The sequence below is a fragment of the Mus caroli genome, unplaced genomic scaffold (assembly GCF_978045245.1).
Source record: "Mus caroli unplaced genomic scaffold, Mus_caroli_1 scaffold_19, whole genome shotgun sequence".
Taxonomy (NCBI): domain Eukaryota; kingdom Metazoa; phylum Chordata; class Mammalia; order Rodentia; family Muridae; genus Mus; species Mus caroli.
The window spans coordinates 19,081,473-19,096,462 of record NW_028227274.1 but is presented as its reverse complement, the minus strand read 5'-3'; the positions used below and the strand labels follow the sequence as shown (position 1 = coordinate 19,096,462).

Genomic DNA, 14,990 nt, shown 5'->3' with positions numbered 1-14,990 from the left:
ACTCTACAGGTTTGCCTGTAGCCTGATTTTATTGCAGCATTCTCTCAGTTGAGGATCCCTCCTCTCCAGTGACTAGCTTGTGTCAAGCTGAAATAAAACTAAACAGCATAGCCGGGTGTGGTGATGCACACTTTTAATACCAGCACTCGGGAGGCAGAGGCAGCCCCATTTCTGAGTTTGAAGCCAGCCTGGTCTACAAAGTGAGTTCCAGGACAGCCAGGGCTATACAGAGAAACCCTGCCTCAAAAAACAAAACAAAACAAACAAACAAAAAAAAACCAACAACAACAACAAACCTAGACAGCACAACTGACCCTTTGACAATTTGACTCATAAGCACATCACAAGAAACAACCTTTATTCATCCACAAGACCTTACATTACTAGGAATATCACAATACAAAAATTTCCAGATTTGAAAAGTTCTACAATCTTTAAAAAAAATAAAACAGCTAAAAATTCAGTCTCTGTAAATACCCAGTCTCTTTTAAAATCCACAGGTTTTAAAATTCAAAGTATTTGACAGTTGACTCCTGTCAAATCAAATTAAATTAAACACCTTCTTTCTTCAAGATGGAAGAGCCAGGGCAGAATCACAATCTCAAAAAAGCAACACCAAACTCCAGAAAGCATAAACAGCTCAATGTCCAATTATCTGGGATTCCCTCATGATCTTCTGGGCGCCTCCAAGGGACTTGGGTCACTTCTCCAGCTCTTCCCTCTGCAGCACATACGGCTTGTATTCTAGGATCCAGCAGGCTTCACTCCATCACTGCTGCTGTTGGTGGTGTCCATTCTATGGAACCAGAATCTCCAAAATGCTGCCATCTTCTGCAACTGGGCTGCACTTTCACCTCACCGATAGCCTCTCCTTGTCTCTCCTCATGATGCAAAGCTTCAACATTTCTCCATGACCGCTTTAATCCTGGGACTTCCACAGAGATGCCAAGCCTCAGCTGTTCTTCGTGCCTTCAAAACCAGTACCATATGGGTGACTCTCCCAGTAACAAATTCAGCTGCCTGCACAAGGTTCTTTGCGAGCACAACTGACCCTTTGTCAACTTGACATATAAACACATCACATGCCACAACTTTTCCTTTCCTTGCTAATTTCTCAGCTCCAACTGAACAGCTTTAATTGTCCCAGGAAAGCAAAGGTTTTTCTTCAGTGGTTCTGGTCTCTTGTTAAACACGACTGACTCTTCAGCCCCAGCTAACTAGAACCACATACTCATTACACAAATAGCCCAGCAGAGTCTTCGCTTCCTTGAGACATCAGAAGCCAGGCCTCCATTTTCTGCACTGCTGTCTACATGTTTTTATCTTCCAAACCACTGCAGAACAGCCCACTGCGTTCTCAACAAGCAATGGCTTTTCTAGCCCAAAGTTTCAAAGTCCTTCCACAGTCTTCCCTAAAACATGGTCCAAACTGTTCACAGCAATGCCACACAATCCTAATACCAATATGTCACAGTTTGGATTACTACTGCTATGATAAAATACCATGATCAAAACAAACTTGGGAGGGAAGGGCTAGTTCGAATTAACACTTCCATAGCACTGCTCATCTCTGAAGGAAGTCAAGACAGAATTCAAGCAGAGCAGGATCCTGGAGGCAGGAGCTGTCTAGGTTTAGGGTCTAGAGATTAAAATATAATTAGAACATTTTTCCCTTTTCTTTTCTCCCTCCAAACGATCTCATATGCTTCTCCCTTTTCTCTTTAAAATGCATGGTCCCTTTGTTCACTGATTGCTATTGCATGCACACACAGACACACACAGACACACACACACATATATATTCATATAATCTACTCAGTCCATATAGTTACTTGTTTGAACAATATCAGGGTTGATCATTTGGCATAGGACAACCAATTCGTGTGTTCCGCCTAAGGAAGGCCACCTCTCCCACTTCCAGCTTTCCTCAGTTGCCTGTGGTTCTTCTCTAGGGTCAAGGCCTTCCTTGTGATGTTTTCTTCATCCAGTTTGTCATATCCACTGCTGTTGTCATGGTTAGGTGTTATGATGATGAGACTTTATGCATATGGATTCTGATGCTCCTAGGAGACATGATCTCACAGCAAACTCCCTCATCCTCTGGCTTTTACAATCTTTCTGCCTCTTCTCTTCAGTCTTCCCTGAGCCTCAGGTGCAGGAGTTGTATTGTAGTTGTACCCACTGGTACTGAGCTCTCCAACTCTGTGTTTTTGACTTTTGTGGTTTTCTGTAATCGTCTCTGTCTTACCCACAGAGAGAAAAGTTTTCTTCATAAACTTTCAATTCTTTCTTCTTTCTACCAAAAACTGGTAGTTATAGATTTTCCGAAAACCTCAAAAATGTCGAGTATTAGTCTTTCTGCATTGGTCCTAATGACCTTCTCTATTAAAGGGACTTCAAGCTGTCCTCCTATATTGACAGATTTAAGGCCTTTATAGTATTTTCATGCAAGTACACAGAAAGATGAGTAGAAATAGACCAGTTTCTGACTGTGGGTCTCTGCATCTGTTTCAGTCAGCAGGTGGGTAGAGCCTCTTAGAGAACAGTTATGGTAGACTCCTGTCTGCAAGCATAACAGAGTATCATTAATAGTGTCAGGGATTAGTGCTTACCCATGGGATGGACCTCAAGTTGGGCTAGTTATTGGTTGACCATTCCTTCAGTCTCTGCTTCATCTTTGCCCCTGCATTGCTTTTAGACAGGACAAATTTTAGGCTGGGGACTCTTATGGCCTAGTAGAGGGAAAGACTGAAAACCCTGAAGAGGACAGAAATTCCAAAAGCCAGGAAGTTCCCACTTGTGCAAGCTGCCTTCAGATTAAATAACTTCTTGGAAGCCCAGCTTCTTTCTTCTTTCTGACTACTAAATATTAATTTATTATTCCTTATGACAGCAGCTTTTATTTGTAGCTCTGTTTCCAGTATCCTGATATCTCGTGGGAAAATGAGTTCTTCTGAGTGCTAAACTAGCTTCCAAAGAATCACATCCTCCACATAGAAAGTACACACACCCCAAAAAGAATAGGAAGGAAAAGCCGTGTTTCAGCATGTGTTCCCACTATGAGGAATTTGTTATTGTTTTGTAGCACCAGAGATCAAAAGCAGGGCCTTATGCCTGCTAGTCACACCATCTACCACCATGCCCTCCAGTGAGATATTAGATGCTATGCGATGTAACTAAGGAGATCTTTAAGTCTTCATAACTTAAGAAACATCATTTCAGGCTTATTACTGTGAACATTCATTGTTCTGTGTACAATCTGTTTTATGTTCAAATGGTAAATTTCTACTTGCTCTGTCTTGAAATTTTTATATTACAATAATCTCATTGAACATCATATAAGTACACAATTCCATGGAAACCTGATGTGTACGTAAGTTTTATAATTCATTTCCTACCAACATCCTACAGATGTAAACAAGCACTCATTTCATAGCACAACTTATATTTCAAGACAGTCTGTGGCTCAGATCTGCAGCACTTTGGTTGTTTCTAGAAAACTTCATGTCAGCTCTTTGCCAGAATCCACAACCACAAGTCAAAGGCCAAAGCAGGAAGTAATTGGATTCCAATCATGATGTCAGCACAGTTTGAAATATGAGCTTTAAGTTAGAAGTAGGTAACCTTAGAAATGTAGATTTTTAGACTTTGTGAAGATGCCTCCAGCAGATAGCAATGACCTGTGTTCTACTGACAGGAAGGAATGAAAACTATCAAAAGATTTTTTTTTAAGAAAAAAATTGTTAAATCACTTCAGAGCCTAGATCCTTAAAAATGTTTTATAGATAGGTTTTGATTAACAATTTATATTTATTATATAATATAGCTACTTTATTGAGGATATTTAGCCCAGCTTTTGGTCTATTGAGCCAGAATATACAGAATATGCACCAGTATGTTTTACTATGTTTCCTAGGTATAATAGTTAGTGATGAGTTGTTCTACATGATAATTTCCTATTAATTTTAGTTTATAACCAAGTAAGGAATTTTCCACTCTTTTCTCCAACGTTGCACTTAAAAACAAGCTGCCCTGTCTGTCAGAACATATTTTACTAGCAAGTGTGATATCATAAAGTTTTCAACCTGTGTGTTAAGAAAGAATTCTTGCCTGGCAATGGTGGTGCCTACCTTAAATCATAGAACTCAGGAGGCAGACGCAGGCAGGTCTTAAACTCAAGGCCAGCCAAGTCTACTGAGTAAATTCCAGCAGAAGAATATAATAACCAGAACCTTTGTCTTCACTTTTCTTGTTACTGAAGTACAGTCAATACTCCCAGTGGCTTCTGTATCCTTGTCCAGTTTCAGTAATTTGTAAATTAGATAGTCTCTTATGCACCTTATTATCAGTAAAAATTGACAAGTTGTTAAAGTCAAGATATAGGGTCACAGCTAATTTTGACATACTATTACACAACTCCAAGACCCACATCCTCTTCCTGTCCTTGGCAGAGCTGAGATAATATTAATGTGACTGTTCCTGTACTTGTGCTCATATCAAAGGAAAACTAAATTTTCTAAGCATCAACATACAGTTCACCACCTGCCATTAAATATCAGACTTGGCTTATGTTACAGACAAGCAATTTTTAAATTTTTTTTTTACTTCTGTTCCAAAGTAATTGTAATCTTTAATTTGCTAATTTTACTTTAGAAATCTAAATTATCCAAAATTTCCCTAATTTTATTCTGGGTTATGTAATTTACCATCAACAAAGCAGAGATGTGTTTTTAAAGGTTTTTTTTTTTTTTTTTTTTTGGTATTATTAAGTTAGTACAAAGTAGTGGCTTCATTTTTTGGCATGTGAATTGTACCTAAATGTGTGTGTGTGTGTGTGTGTGTGTGTGTGTGTAGGGGGGAGTGTAACAAAGCCTATGAGGTTATTGAGAATAAAGACTCACACACAACATCAGGCATTTAAAATCACGTTCTCAAAGAAAAATTTAGTGAACTATACACAAGAAAGATCTCTGAAACTCATGAAAAGTTTCTTGAATGTTTCATGGATGGTTTCATTAGTGTGTCTTTGACCCCCTGACAGCCTTTCCTTAGCATGCTTTATTGAAGGTGTGAAAAGACATTTATAGGAATTCCCACTTTGTTATAGATTTGTTTCTTTCCACTTTGCAACACACTCTAAGTGATTATTCATGTTACCACTCTGTAAATGAGTTATCAGTGACAGAATACACTATGTAACTATTTGGGTCCTTTGTAAATGTAGTTTATTGTTAATTTTGATAAATTTATTCCAATTCAATATAGACTTACCATAGTGATCCTTACAGAATGCTAACTGTCTAAAGGAATGAGTTGTTTTTCTATGCAAAACTGCCACTTTTCTCCTTTTCTTTGCTGATGATTTTTATATTAAACTCCCCTATTGACAGAGCCCAAAGAGAGAGATTCTCTCTCCTCTCCTCTCCTCTCCTCTCCTCTCCTCTCCTCTCCTCTCCTCTCCTCTCCTCTCCTCTCCTCTCCTCTCCTCTCCTCCCCCCCCCCCCCATCTCTCCAAGTCCACAGTTAAATGTGCCACTTCTAAGCATTGGATCTTTTGTGCTTTAATGTTGACGTGTTTCCATGTCACGTGATCAGAGGGAGGCAGATTAATCCAAAGTCCTAGCTGGAAATCCCCTCCCTGTTTTTTCCCCTCTCCTCCGCAGTTGATGGCTAACTTAATTCTCCCTGGTTTGGCCATGCTCTGATGCACACATCTGCAGCCGTAGTAAGCTTTAAGAGTAAGAAAAAGATGCAATGGTGTCCATCAAAGTCTTCAGGTTGCATTTTTAAAACTTTGGCTTGACCCGATGTGCCATTCAAAAAGCGTCCAGAGATTTTTTTTTTTTTAACAGAAAGGTTCAATATGTCCTGAGGCTATCGGTTTTGAGTTAAACTGGGTGAAGTAGAAATATTTTACTCATCAGCTTTGCAGTCACAGAGTTTGCTTCAGCTAGAACAAAACTGCTGAGGCATTTAGAGAAAATTAACCCCCCATCCTGGCGGCCAGATGTGACTGGTCTCCGACGAATGCACATGAGCAGGCTGAAAAATCAAGAGACTGTGAAATTCCTGTCAGGTCCGTACAGTGCGGAACGGGCCATTGGCTGCTTTCTATATTTCCCTCCATCATTCTTCTTGAACGGTGCCATTAATTTCCTCTCCTCCCCTGACTTGCGTGTTTTTTCCTCTCCCTGTCGCCTTTAGCTCTGTCAGCTGCAAAGAAGGCTGGACCAGAAATGGCAAGAATACTTCCGACTGATGATCCTTTTTAACAAGACCAAGCTGGCCAAGTTCCAGGGAGACTCCCAGAACAGCATTCAGAAAATATTAGCTGTGCAGGTAGGTGACTGAAGGGAAAGAGGCAAGATTATTCTGATCTAGATTGGAAAGCAAATGATGGGCTGTGTGATGAAGCATTGAAACCATATCCCATCAGAGTTTTATAAATTTTTAACCTCTTTGATAGACTGGGATTGCATGAAGGATGAATTCAGTAAGTGAGAACACATACCACACACCATGCATACTTTGGGGGAACAGGGAGATTGGACTGACTTATCTCAAACCTCAGGGAGGATTTTGATACATACATTCTATAAAAATATGTTTATTTTCCAGCCTCTAAGCTTTGTGAATGCCATTCTGCTCTCTCTGTGTGTGTGTGTGTGTGTGTGTGTGTGTGTGTGTGTGTGTGTGTGTGTGTAGGGGTGTTTCCATTCCACATACTGTGTCATTCAATCATTCTCTATGACTGAATCTCTCATTGAAATACAACCTGCTTGGGGGAGACTGAGTGATCAGTGGTCCCCAGGTATCCTCCTCACTCTACCTCCCCCAGGATAAGAGTTTAGGCATATGCCCTTGGGCTGTACCAGAATGCTTTTTTCTTTAATTTTTACTTGAATGCTGGGAATCCAAACCCAGGTTCCCATGGCTGCATACCATGTGCTTTGCCATCTCCATTCTGGTTTCAGAAACGTTTTCGATGATTTCCTGAAAACACTTTGCTATCAAGTGCTGTTTTGAAAATGTGGCTCTTGTTTGTCCTGTCTCTCCATCATCTTTTATCTTGTGTTTGGTTCCTCCTCCTGCATATATATGGAAATGACTCTATTGGAAAAATAAGACAGTTGGTGCTTCCAGATGCAGGTGACATTTTTAACACCTGTGCTTCCAGATGCAGGTGACATTTTGCTACCTGTGTTAGAATCTGGACAAGCATTCAATGACTCGATGGTCTTAAAGAGTCTGCCATGATTGAGAAACCACTGTTGGCCAAGTGAAGACTCTTGGTGAAATCTTACCCAAAGGTACACCAAGCTAACGTTTTACCATTTAAAGTGTTGTAGATTGTATTAAACACAACGCTTGAAAGGAAAACACATGGTATTTTGTTTTAAAAATAAAAAATAAATAAATAAATAAAGCAAAATTACTTGTCCCATTAAACACAAAGTACCAATGTGATCATCAGGAAGTGGTGTAATGAGGGATGAATACTGAACACCAACTACATGTGTTTTCCCAACCTTTTAATCAAATAATAATAATGATGATGATGATGATTTTCAAAGAGTTTCCACAACTACTAGGCAATTCCAAATTCCATTTTTATTAGTATGTCTGCTTTTAACATTTCCATGAGAGTATTGTGTGTGAACACTTTCCATATTGGTTCTGTTGAGAATGGGTTATGAAAACAATTAAAATAAAATGGAAGGGATTAAAGCTTTAAAAAGGATGCCTGGTACGCCAAAGCTTGATGGCCATTAATGCCCAGAGGACTAATGTACTAGTTTAAAATTCTGAAACATCTCGGGATTTTTGTTAAATCAAAACAAAACCATCGGTTACCATACAACAAATTAAGATATAGGTAGAGAAGAAAGAAAGAAAGAAAGAAAGAAAGAAAGAAAGAAAGAAAGAAAGAAAGAAAGAAAGAAAGAAAGGAAGGAAGGAAGGAAGGAAGGAAGGAAGGAAGGAAGGAAGGAAGGAAGGAAGGAAGGAAGAAAAGATAGATTTCAATAAATCAACACAAATGTGGACGGCTCTTCATTGTGCTTCTTTTCAGTTTACAATAGTTTCTAAGTGTCCCAATGACTTAGGCTTAGAAAAATCTTGAATTTTTCCCTAAATATTTATGTTCTTATAATAGTACAAATTGTAAAATTTCACTGTGAATTGGGATGTGTCTACAAATACTGAAAATGGTTAACTAAGACATATTTGAACATGTGCAGGGTGAGTGCTTAACCCATAACCTTCAATCTCTATTCTTGTTTTGTATTGGAAAATGCACCCTCGTGTTCTTAGAAGACATTGATTTCCAGTTGTCTCTGTTAGTGGCCCTAAGGAATCCAGAGTGAAGGGGTGAGACACAGCAAGGAGCTTGACTTAGTGTATTACAGGAGGTGAAGGTAGTGGCTACGTTTTTGTTGTTGTTTTTTTTTTTTTCACTGTACAATAGAGTCTTCAGTTTAGAACGTTTAATCATTAACCTTTATTGAAAATGAAGTTGCAACCACTATAATCATGCCACAAAAGAAAGCTAACAATCCTCTCGTGAGGACAAACTGTAGAGCTTGGTCCCCATGCCTCTCCAGGACATACCTCCGGCCAGCCTTCCCAGCCCGCACCCTCCATAGCTGCCGCTCTTGGTCTGTTTCTACTCTTGACAGAGTTTGCTGTTTTTAGTTCTCACTCCCTCTCCAGCTTACAACTTTCCTTCTGCAATGCCCTTCTTCACTTGCCTGTTAAAAAACACCTGACTCAGTGTCACTGAAAATTCTTCCAGGTTCAACCCCCACCTGCTGCTGCCAGGTCACAAGCCTTCATTACCACGATCATCAGCTCTAGCCTCATAGCACTATAGGACTCGCATCTCATTGCTGACTCTTCGTGCTTGACACTGCACCCTTCTTTCTAGAAGTTTCTAATATCCGCCAGGGCTTTACTGTATCGGCGACAAGAACACCATTCTCCCTCAGCTATTTTAGGGGTATAATATTAATCTGATACTGCCGAATGTCTACCTTGTTTTCATTTACTATGCCCATCTAGCAAACCATGGTGGGGGCACCTAATTTCACAGAGAAGTCTCTGGCTATTGGGGATTCAGTCCGATCCAACAGGGGTAAACACTGCCTAACAGCCATACACTCATTTTTCATGTTCAGATGACTTGATCTCAGGACTCATTTCTGTGTTGATTTGGGGAAATCTAAATATTTTATATCTCTAAATGATTGTTAAAATAATTCCATAAGATATTAGAGAACTACTGGATGAAAAATCATCTGCTCAGCCTTTTGAAGATTTAGTTGTATGTAAGTGATAATACGTAAAGGCAATTCAAACCACATGTTCGACAGAAAAGGGAACCTTGAGTGAATCCTTGGAGCACTTTTTTCAGAGCTGCAAAAAGGCAGTGGCTGCAGCTCTGCACTTGGCAGAGAATGGAGAGAATCAAAGACGTGTTTGATTTATAGGCTCAAGCAGAAGCCAGAAAGATCAATGATAACCAGAATGAAGATTTAGTATTTTTGACTTTGTATCCTTGTGTATAAAACAAAAATGTTTACATTTTGATCAACTATATTGATTGGTCATGATTTTGATGGGACCTGAAGTGAACTTCTACAAAACAAAACCAAGTCCCAGGTCTAGCAACTATATAAAGCACCATGTCATTGATAATATAGGTACATTTTTTTCATAGTCTTGGCCTCGTGTGTGAAACAATACTAAGTCCCTTTATTTCTTTTCTTTCTCCTGTGATTCTTGCTCTTTCTTGTTTTTAATGTGCATGATCCTGTAGTGTATAACACTTCTCTCCCATCTTATGGAGCAAAATATCCTGAGCACTCAATGGACAGAAGCGGCCACCACATGCAAATGTGACCTTGGACGTTTTTCTTAGGTTTAATATATGAGCAGTATTTTATTCAATTTAGAAAGCTTGTTTTAGGAGCTATACCAACACTGTTAAGAGCAATGGTAATAAGAGGGACCAGGGAGAGGAGAGGAGAGGACATGTGAATTGGAATGCACAGAAGAAATTGCTTGATAGGCAAACATCTAAAGACTACAACATGAGGTTACCATATTCTTTGTTGAGCTCTAAAAGCCAGTAATAGGGCCAAAGTATAGGAACAATGACAGACAAATTTGGACCCAATAAAACACATTTTCTATCAAGCATGACTGCTTTTACTCCAGGTAGATACAGCTGGAGGTAAAAGGGGAAAGGATGTTGCAGATTTTTAGTGGGAACGAACATTCTAAATAGGGGGTCATCTGCTGCTCCTGCAAGCCACTATAGCCTCGAAGCACTCCTCTTGGTCTACCTGTATGCCCAGCTTCTAAAACTGAAAATCATGTCCTCCCTGACCATCTTTCCCCACCTAAATTACCTACGATTCTTGAAACATAAGCTGGAGAATTTTGAGTTTGTGAATTGATCAAGACTGAATATGATAATTTTTAAGTTTTCTTTCCAGCTGCAGCTGCCTATCCTCTTATATTTATAGATGGAAACATTCCCTGTTTCTATTTTCCAGGAATTCTGATGGCACAGAAATAATGTGTCAAATAAGTTATAGACATACCCCACACATATACACATATACCCCAACACACACATGCATGAACACACACACAGAAAGAGAAGGGGACAGGAAGGGAAAGAGGGAGAGAGGACAAAAATCCAAAATCACGTCTCCACATTAAAAACCAAAATCTCTCTGTGCATAAAATAAAAGAAATTGTGAAAAAAAAGTGCATTGCAGGTTTAAAATATATTACACTTGAGTAAAAAATGGGTAAATATTATAGGATGATTTTAAGTACTAATATAAAAAATATTTTAATACAGGTACAATAATTGAAGAATATTTGCAATGAGTCTAGAAATAGTTATTACCACTAAGCTATCTGAGGAAAAGCAATATGATAAAATTTGAGTAATTCAAAAGGTAAGAAGAAAGGACAAGTATAGAAATAGAAAATATGATCAAATGTTTAATGATTTGAAAACTATGAACAGCTCCAGGATGCATTTGGAATCTACAGATTTGCCGATTACTCTTAAAGGCAAAATCCACATCATTTAGAAGTTATACTTTTAAAGAAAATGAAAACCAAATAAAAAATACATAGATCTCAAAAGCTCCAGTCTTGATGAGAAGCTACAGTCAATGGCTGCAGAGACAAAGTGAGAGACAGAGAAAGACTGAGACAAAGAGACAGAGACAAAGAGGGGGAAAGAGAGAAAGACAGAGAGACAGAGGACAGAAACAGGAAGAGAGAGAGAGAGAGAGAGAGAGAGAGAGAGAGAGAGAGAGAGAGAGAGAGTCAGGAATCAGTCTTCTCCAGGAATGAGCTCACTGGGGAGATAATCAGCCCTAAGCACATATACAAACTAGCAATACTAATGGACTCTGTAGCTTTCATAAGTAGGTTTGTGCACGTGCTAGTGTGCATGTGTGCATGTGTGTGCGTGTGTGTGTGTGTGTGTGTGTGTGTGTAAAACAATGATTAGAGAAAGGTCAGAAACTTGAGAAGAAATTATGGAAATATGGTATTCATGGTAAAATTCTCAAAAGAAGTGTAAGAATTTTAAAGTTTCAGTCTAAGAAGAAATGAGAAAGACTGATACAGAAATACTCAAATCCATATGTTTCTTACAGATTAAAGACATCTGTTAGGATGTATAAATAACAAGCCTGATGCAGATGAAAATACCTTCAATACATGTGAAATAACACATGGTTGAAATCCAAATAAAAATAAATTAATCCACAATCAAAATAAGAGCTATTTATAACTCCTAAGATTTTTTTATTTAATATATTTTGAGAATTTCATACATGAACACTCTATTTATATACCCCTCCTTTCCCTCTCCCCTCAAACTCCTCTCTCATATTCATGCCATCTTCTTCTTTAGTAATTATTATTACAAAAAAGAAAAGCATTGTGATTTTGGTAGTGAGCCTAGTCTTTAACAGCTGAACCCTCTCTCTAGCCCAAAGGGATCAAGGACACCATGAGAACATGGCCCATAGAACCAAGTAAGCAAGGCTCATGCTGCCTCAGGGAGACTGACGTGACAATCACAGAACCTGTGTGGTTCAGAGCTAGGTCCTCTGCATATATATTTTGATTGCGTAGCTTGGTGGGTTTGTGGGACCCTTAACAGTGGGAGTGTTGATGTCTCTCACTTCTTGCCTATTCTTAGAGGCCTTTTCCTTCTACTGGGTTTCCTAGTACAGCACTGATTAAAGTTTATGTCTAATTGTATTGAAATTTGTTATGCTGTTTTTGGTTGAGATCCCTGGGAGTCCCACTCTTTTCTGAAGTAGATCTGCGGGAAAGGTGGGATAAGGCGGTGGGGAGGTTGGGGAAACTGCAGTTGGGAATGTAATGTATGAGAGAAGAATAAGACATAGATTATAGATAGATAGATAGATAGATAGATAGATAGATAGATAGATAGATAGATAGATAGATATAAATATGTTACACACACACACGTATCCTGGGAAGTTTACAGTGATGAAGTTACTATTACTTTCAATAAAGAACACTACCATTTCTTCTTCAAAAAACAAAAATAATATCATGTATCAAAATGCAAGGATTCAACTTTAGAAAATATATCCACCTGATTTAATCAAAAGGAGGGATTGTTTTTATTGAATATGTATTAAGCAGTGACTGCTAAGAACAAAAAATGTTCTCTAATAATATGAAACAAAATAACATATAAGAAAACTCCCTCGGTTTCATATGTTTTATAAAATAACAATTGAGGCAGAGACACTGGGTAAGAAAAGGTCAAAGCTATCATTATTGTCACTGTGCTTTTTCTCCTACGAAGAGAACAAATAAGCATTCGAGTATTTGAAGATTTATGTTATCTTTATTTTATGTGTGTGAGTGTTTTGCCTTGGTGTACATAAGTGAACATCTGGTGCCTGTGGAGGTCAGGAAATGGTATCAGATTCATCAAAACGGTTGTTTTGGAGGGTTGTGAGCTATCCTATGGGCGCTGAGAACTGAACCCCTGGGTATTCTGGAAGAGCAGCGAGTGCTCTTAGCTGTTGAGCCATCTGTTCACCAGGAAGCATTGAAACTAATAAGACATGAGGGCCCTGAAGGGGCTAGGAAAGCCACAGGAAGACCAACAGAGTCAACTAACCTGGACCCTTGAGGCTCTTAGAATCTGAACCACCAAGCAAAGGACATACATGGGCTGGACCTAGGCCTCCAAACACATATATAGCAAATGTGCAGCTTTGTCTTCATGTGGGTCCTGAACAACTGGAAAAGGGTGCTATCCCAAAAGCTGTTGCCTCTGCATGGGATATGTTCTACCTGGGCTGCCTTGTCTGACCTCAGTGGGAGAGGAAGCGCTTAGCCTCACAGAGATGTGAAGTGCCAGGGGATTCCACCCACTCACAGGAGAAGAGGAGGGCAGAATGGAGAAAAGACTGTGGAAGCAGATGACCGGGAGGGGGCAGAGAGTGAATACATTTTTAAAAATTAAATTAATAAGACAATTATTCAACATTTCAACCTGAAATACAGAGCTCCTAAGAATAAGCAAAGAAAATGACAACTTTCTTGACAGGAGTAGAGTAGCTGTCTGGGAAAACCTCTGGCCACATCTGTGAAGGGATTTCTAGATTAGGTTAATCAAGGTGAGAGTGCCCACCCTAATGGTGGGCTGAGCCACTGCCTGGGCTGGATGCCTGAGCTGGGTAAAACCTGAACTGTAGCTTATGTCTCTAGCTGCATATGTATCAGAAGATGGCCAAATCGGCCATCAGTGGAAAGAGAGGCCCATTGGTCGTGCAAACTTTATATGCCCCAGTACAGGGGAACACCAGGGCCAAAAAGTGGGAGTGGGTGGGAAGGGGAGTGGGTGGGGGAGCGGGTGGGGGATTTTTGGGATAGCATTGGAAATGTAAATGAAATAAGTACCTAATTTAAAAAAAAAAAAAAAAAACTCAACCAAAAAAAAAAAAAAAAAAAACCTGAACTGAGCACCCGAGCTCATTGCTCTGCTTCTGGCCAGCTGCCTCACAGTCTGGCCATGATGCCTTTATCCCCTTGGAATGTAAAGTTTTCCCATTAAAATTTATGTTAATTTTTTTCAAATATAAGCATTATTGTAAATCTTCTTTCCTGTGTAGAACTGAAAATTCTGGCAATTGCTCTGAATAACCCAGTTTTGAGTTTTTACATAGGTAAGTGATGAGGCTGTGGATTGGTTGCTAGGTTAGTATCATCAGGACCCAGGCTAGTGAGATGGTTCAGTCAGTGAAGTGCATGCTGTGCTAGCATGCAGACCAAAGGTTCGTCCCCCAACCGATAAGAGAGGACTCATGGCATCAGGCCACACTTGTAGTTCCAGAGTTAGAAAAACAGAGGCAGACATTAGTGACTTCCTGGCCAGTGAGAGATTTTGTGTTTAAAAATGGGGGGAGTGGGCAGGCAAGGAATGCAAAGAACTGAAGAACAATGCTCAAGGTAGTCTTCTGAAAGTCTTTGCATGTGTGCACACACCTGCATAACATAAACACGCCAGGTATGTCTCCCAAGGTTAATGTACTTCATGAAATGACGTATCTGATTAGCCCTGTACACAGTAAGCAGCCTGCTATTGTAACTCAAATCTTTCTCATGTGTGTGTGTGTGTGTGTTCTATTAATACTATTAAAAGGTAATTCTGAATATGTAACTAATTCTTATCAAAAAAATCCAAAGAGATGAGAACCCAGTTGTACTCTACAATGCTCTCACAAGCTTACAAAGCAATGGCTGGTGCTATAACTTAGTCGTAGATGGCTTGTCTAGCATATGTGCTGCGGGCCTGGGTTCCACCCTCAGTGTTGTGAATTAATTAACTAATTAATTAATTAATAAAATCTAGCAACTCCAAATTTTACATGGCACTTTAGACTCCTGGGAATTCAGGAAACTCC

The 14,990-nt window shown here is 39.3% G+C and overlaps 1 protein-coding gene across 2 annotated transcripts in view; it reads left to right on the top strand.

Moving 5' to 3' along the window:
- Window positions 1–14,990, top strand: part of Ccdc178 (coiled-coil domain containing 178) — a 384,989-nt gene that overhangs the window by 345,764 nt on the left and 24,235 nt on the right. For both annotated transcript variants that reach the window (XM_085833416.1, XM_085833415.1), the window contains one exon: window positions 6,205–6,339. In XM_085833416.1, the coding sequence (XP_085689542.1) occupies window positions 6,205–6,339 (135 nt within the window). The remainder of the gene's footprint in view (window positions 1–6,204; window positions 6,340–14,990) is intronic.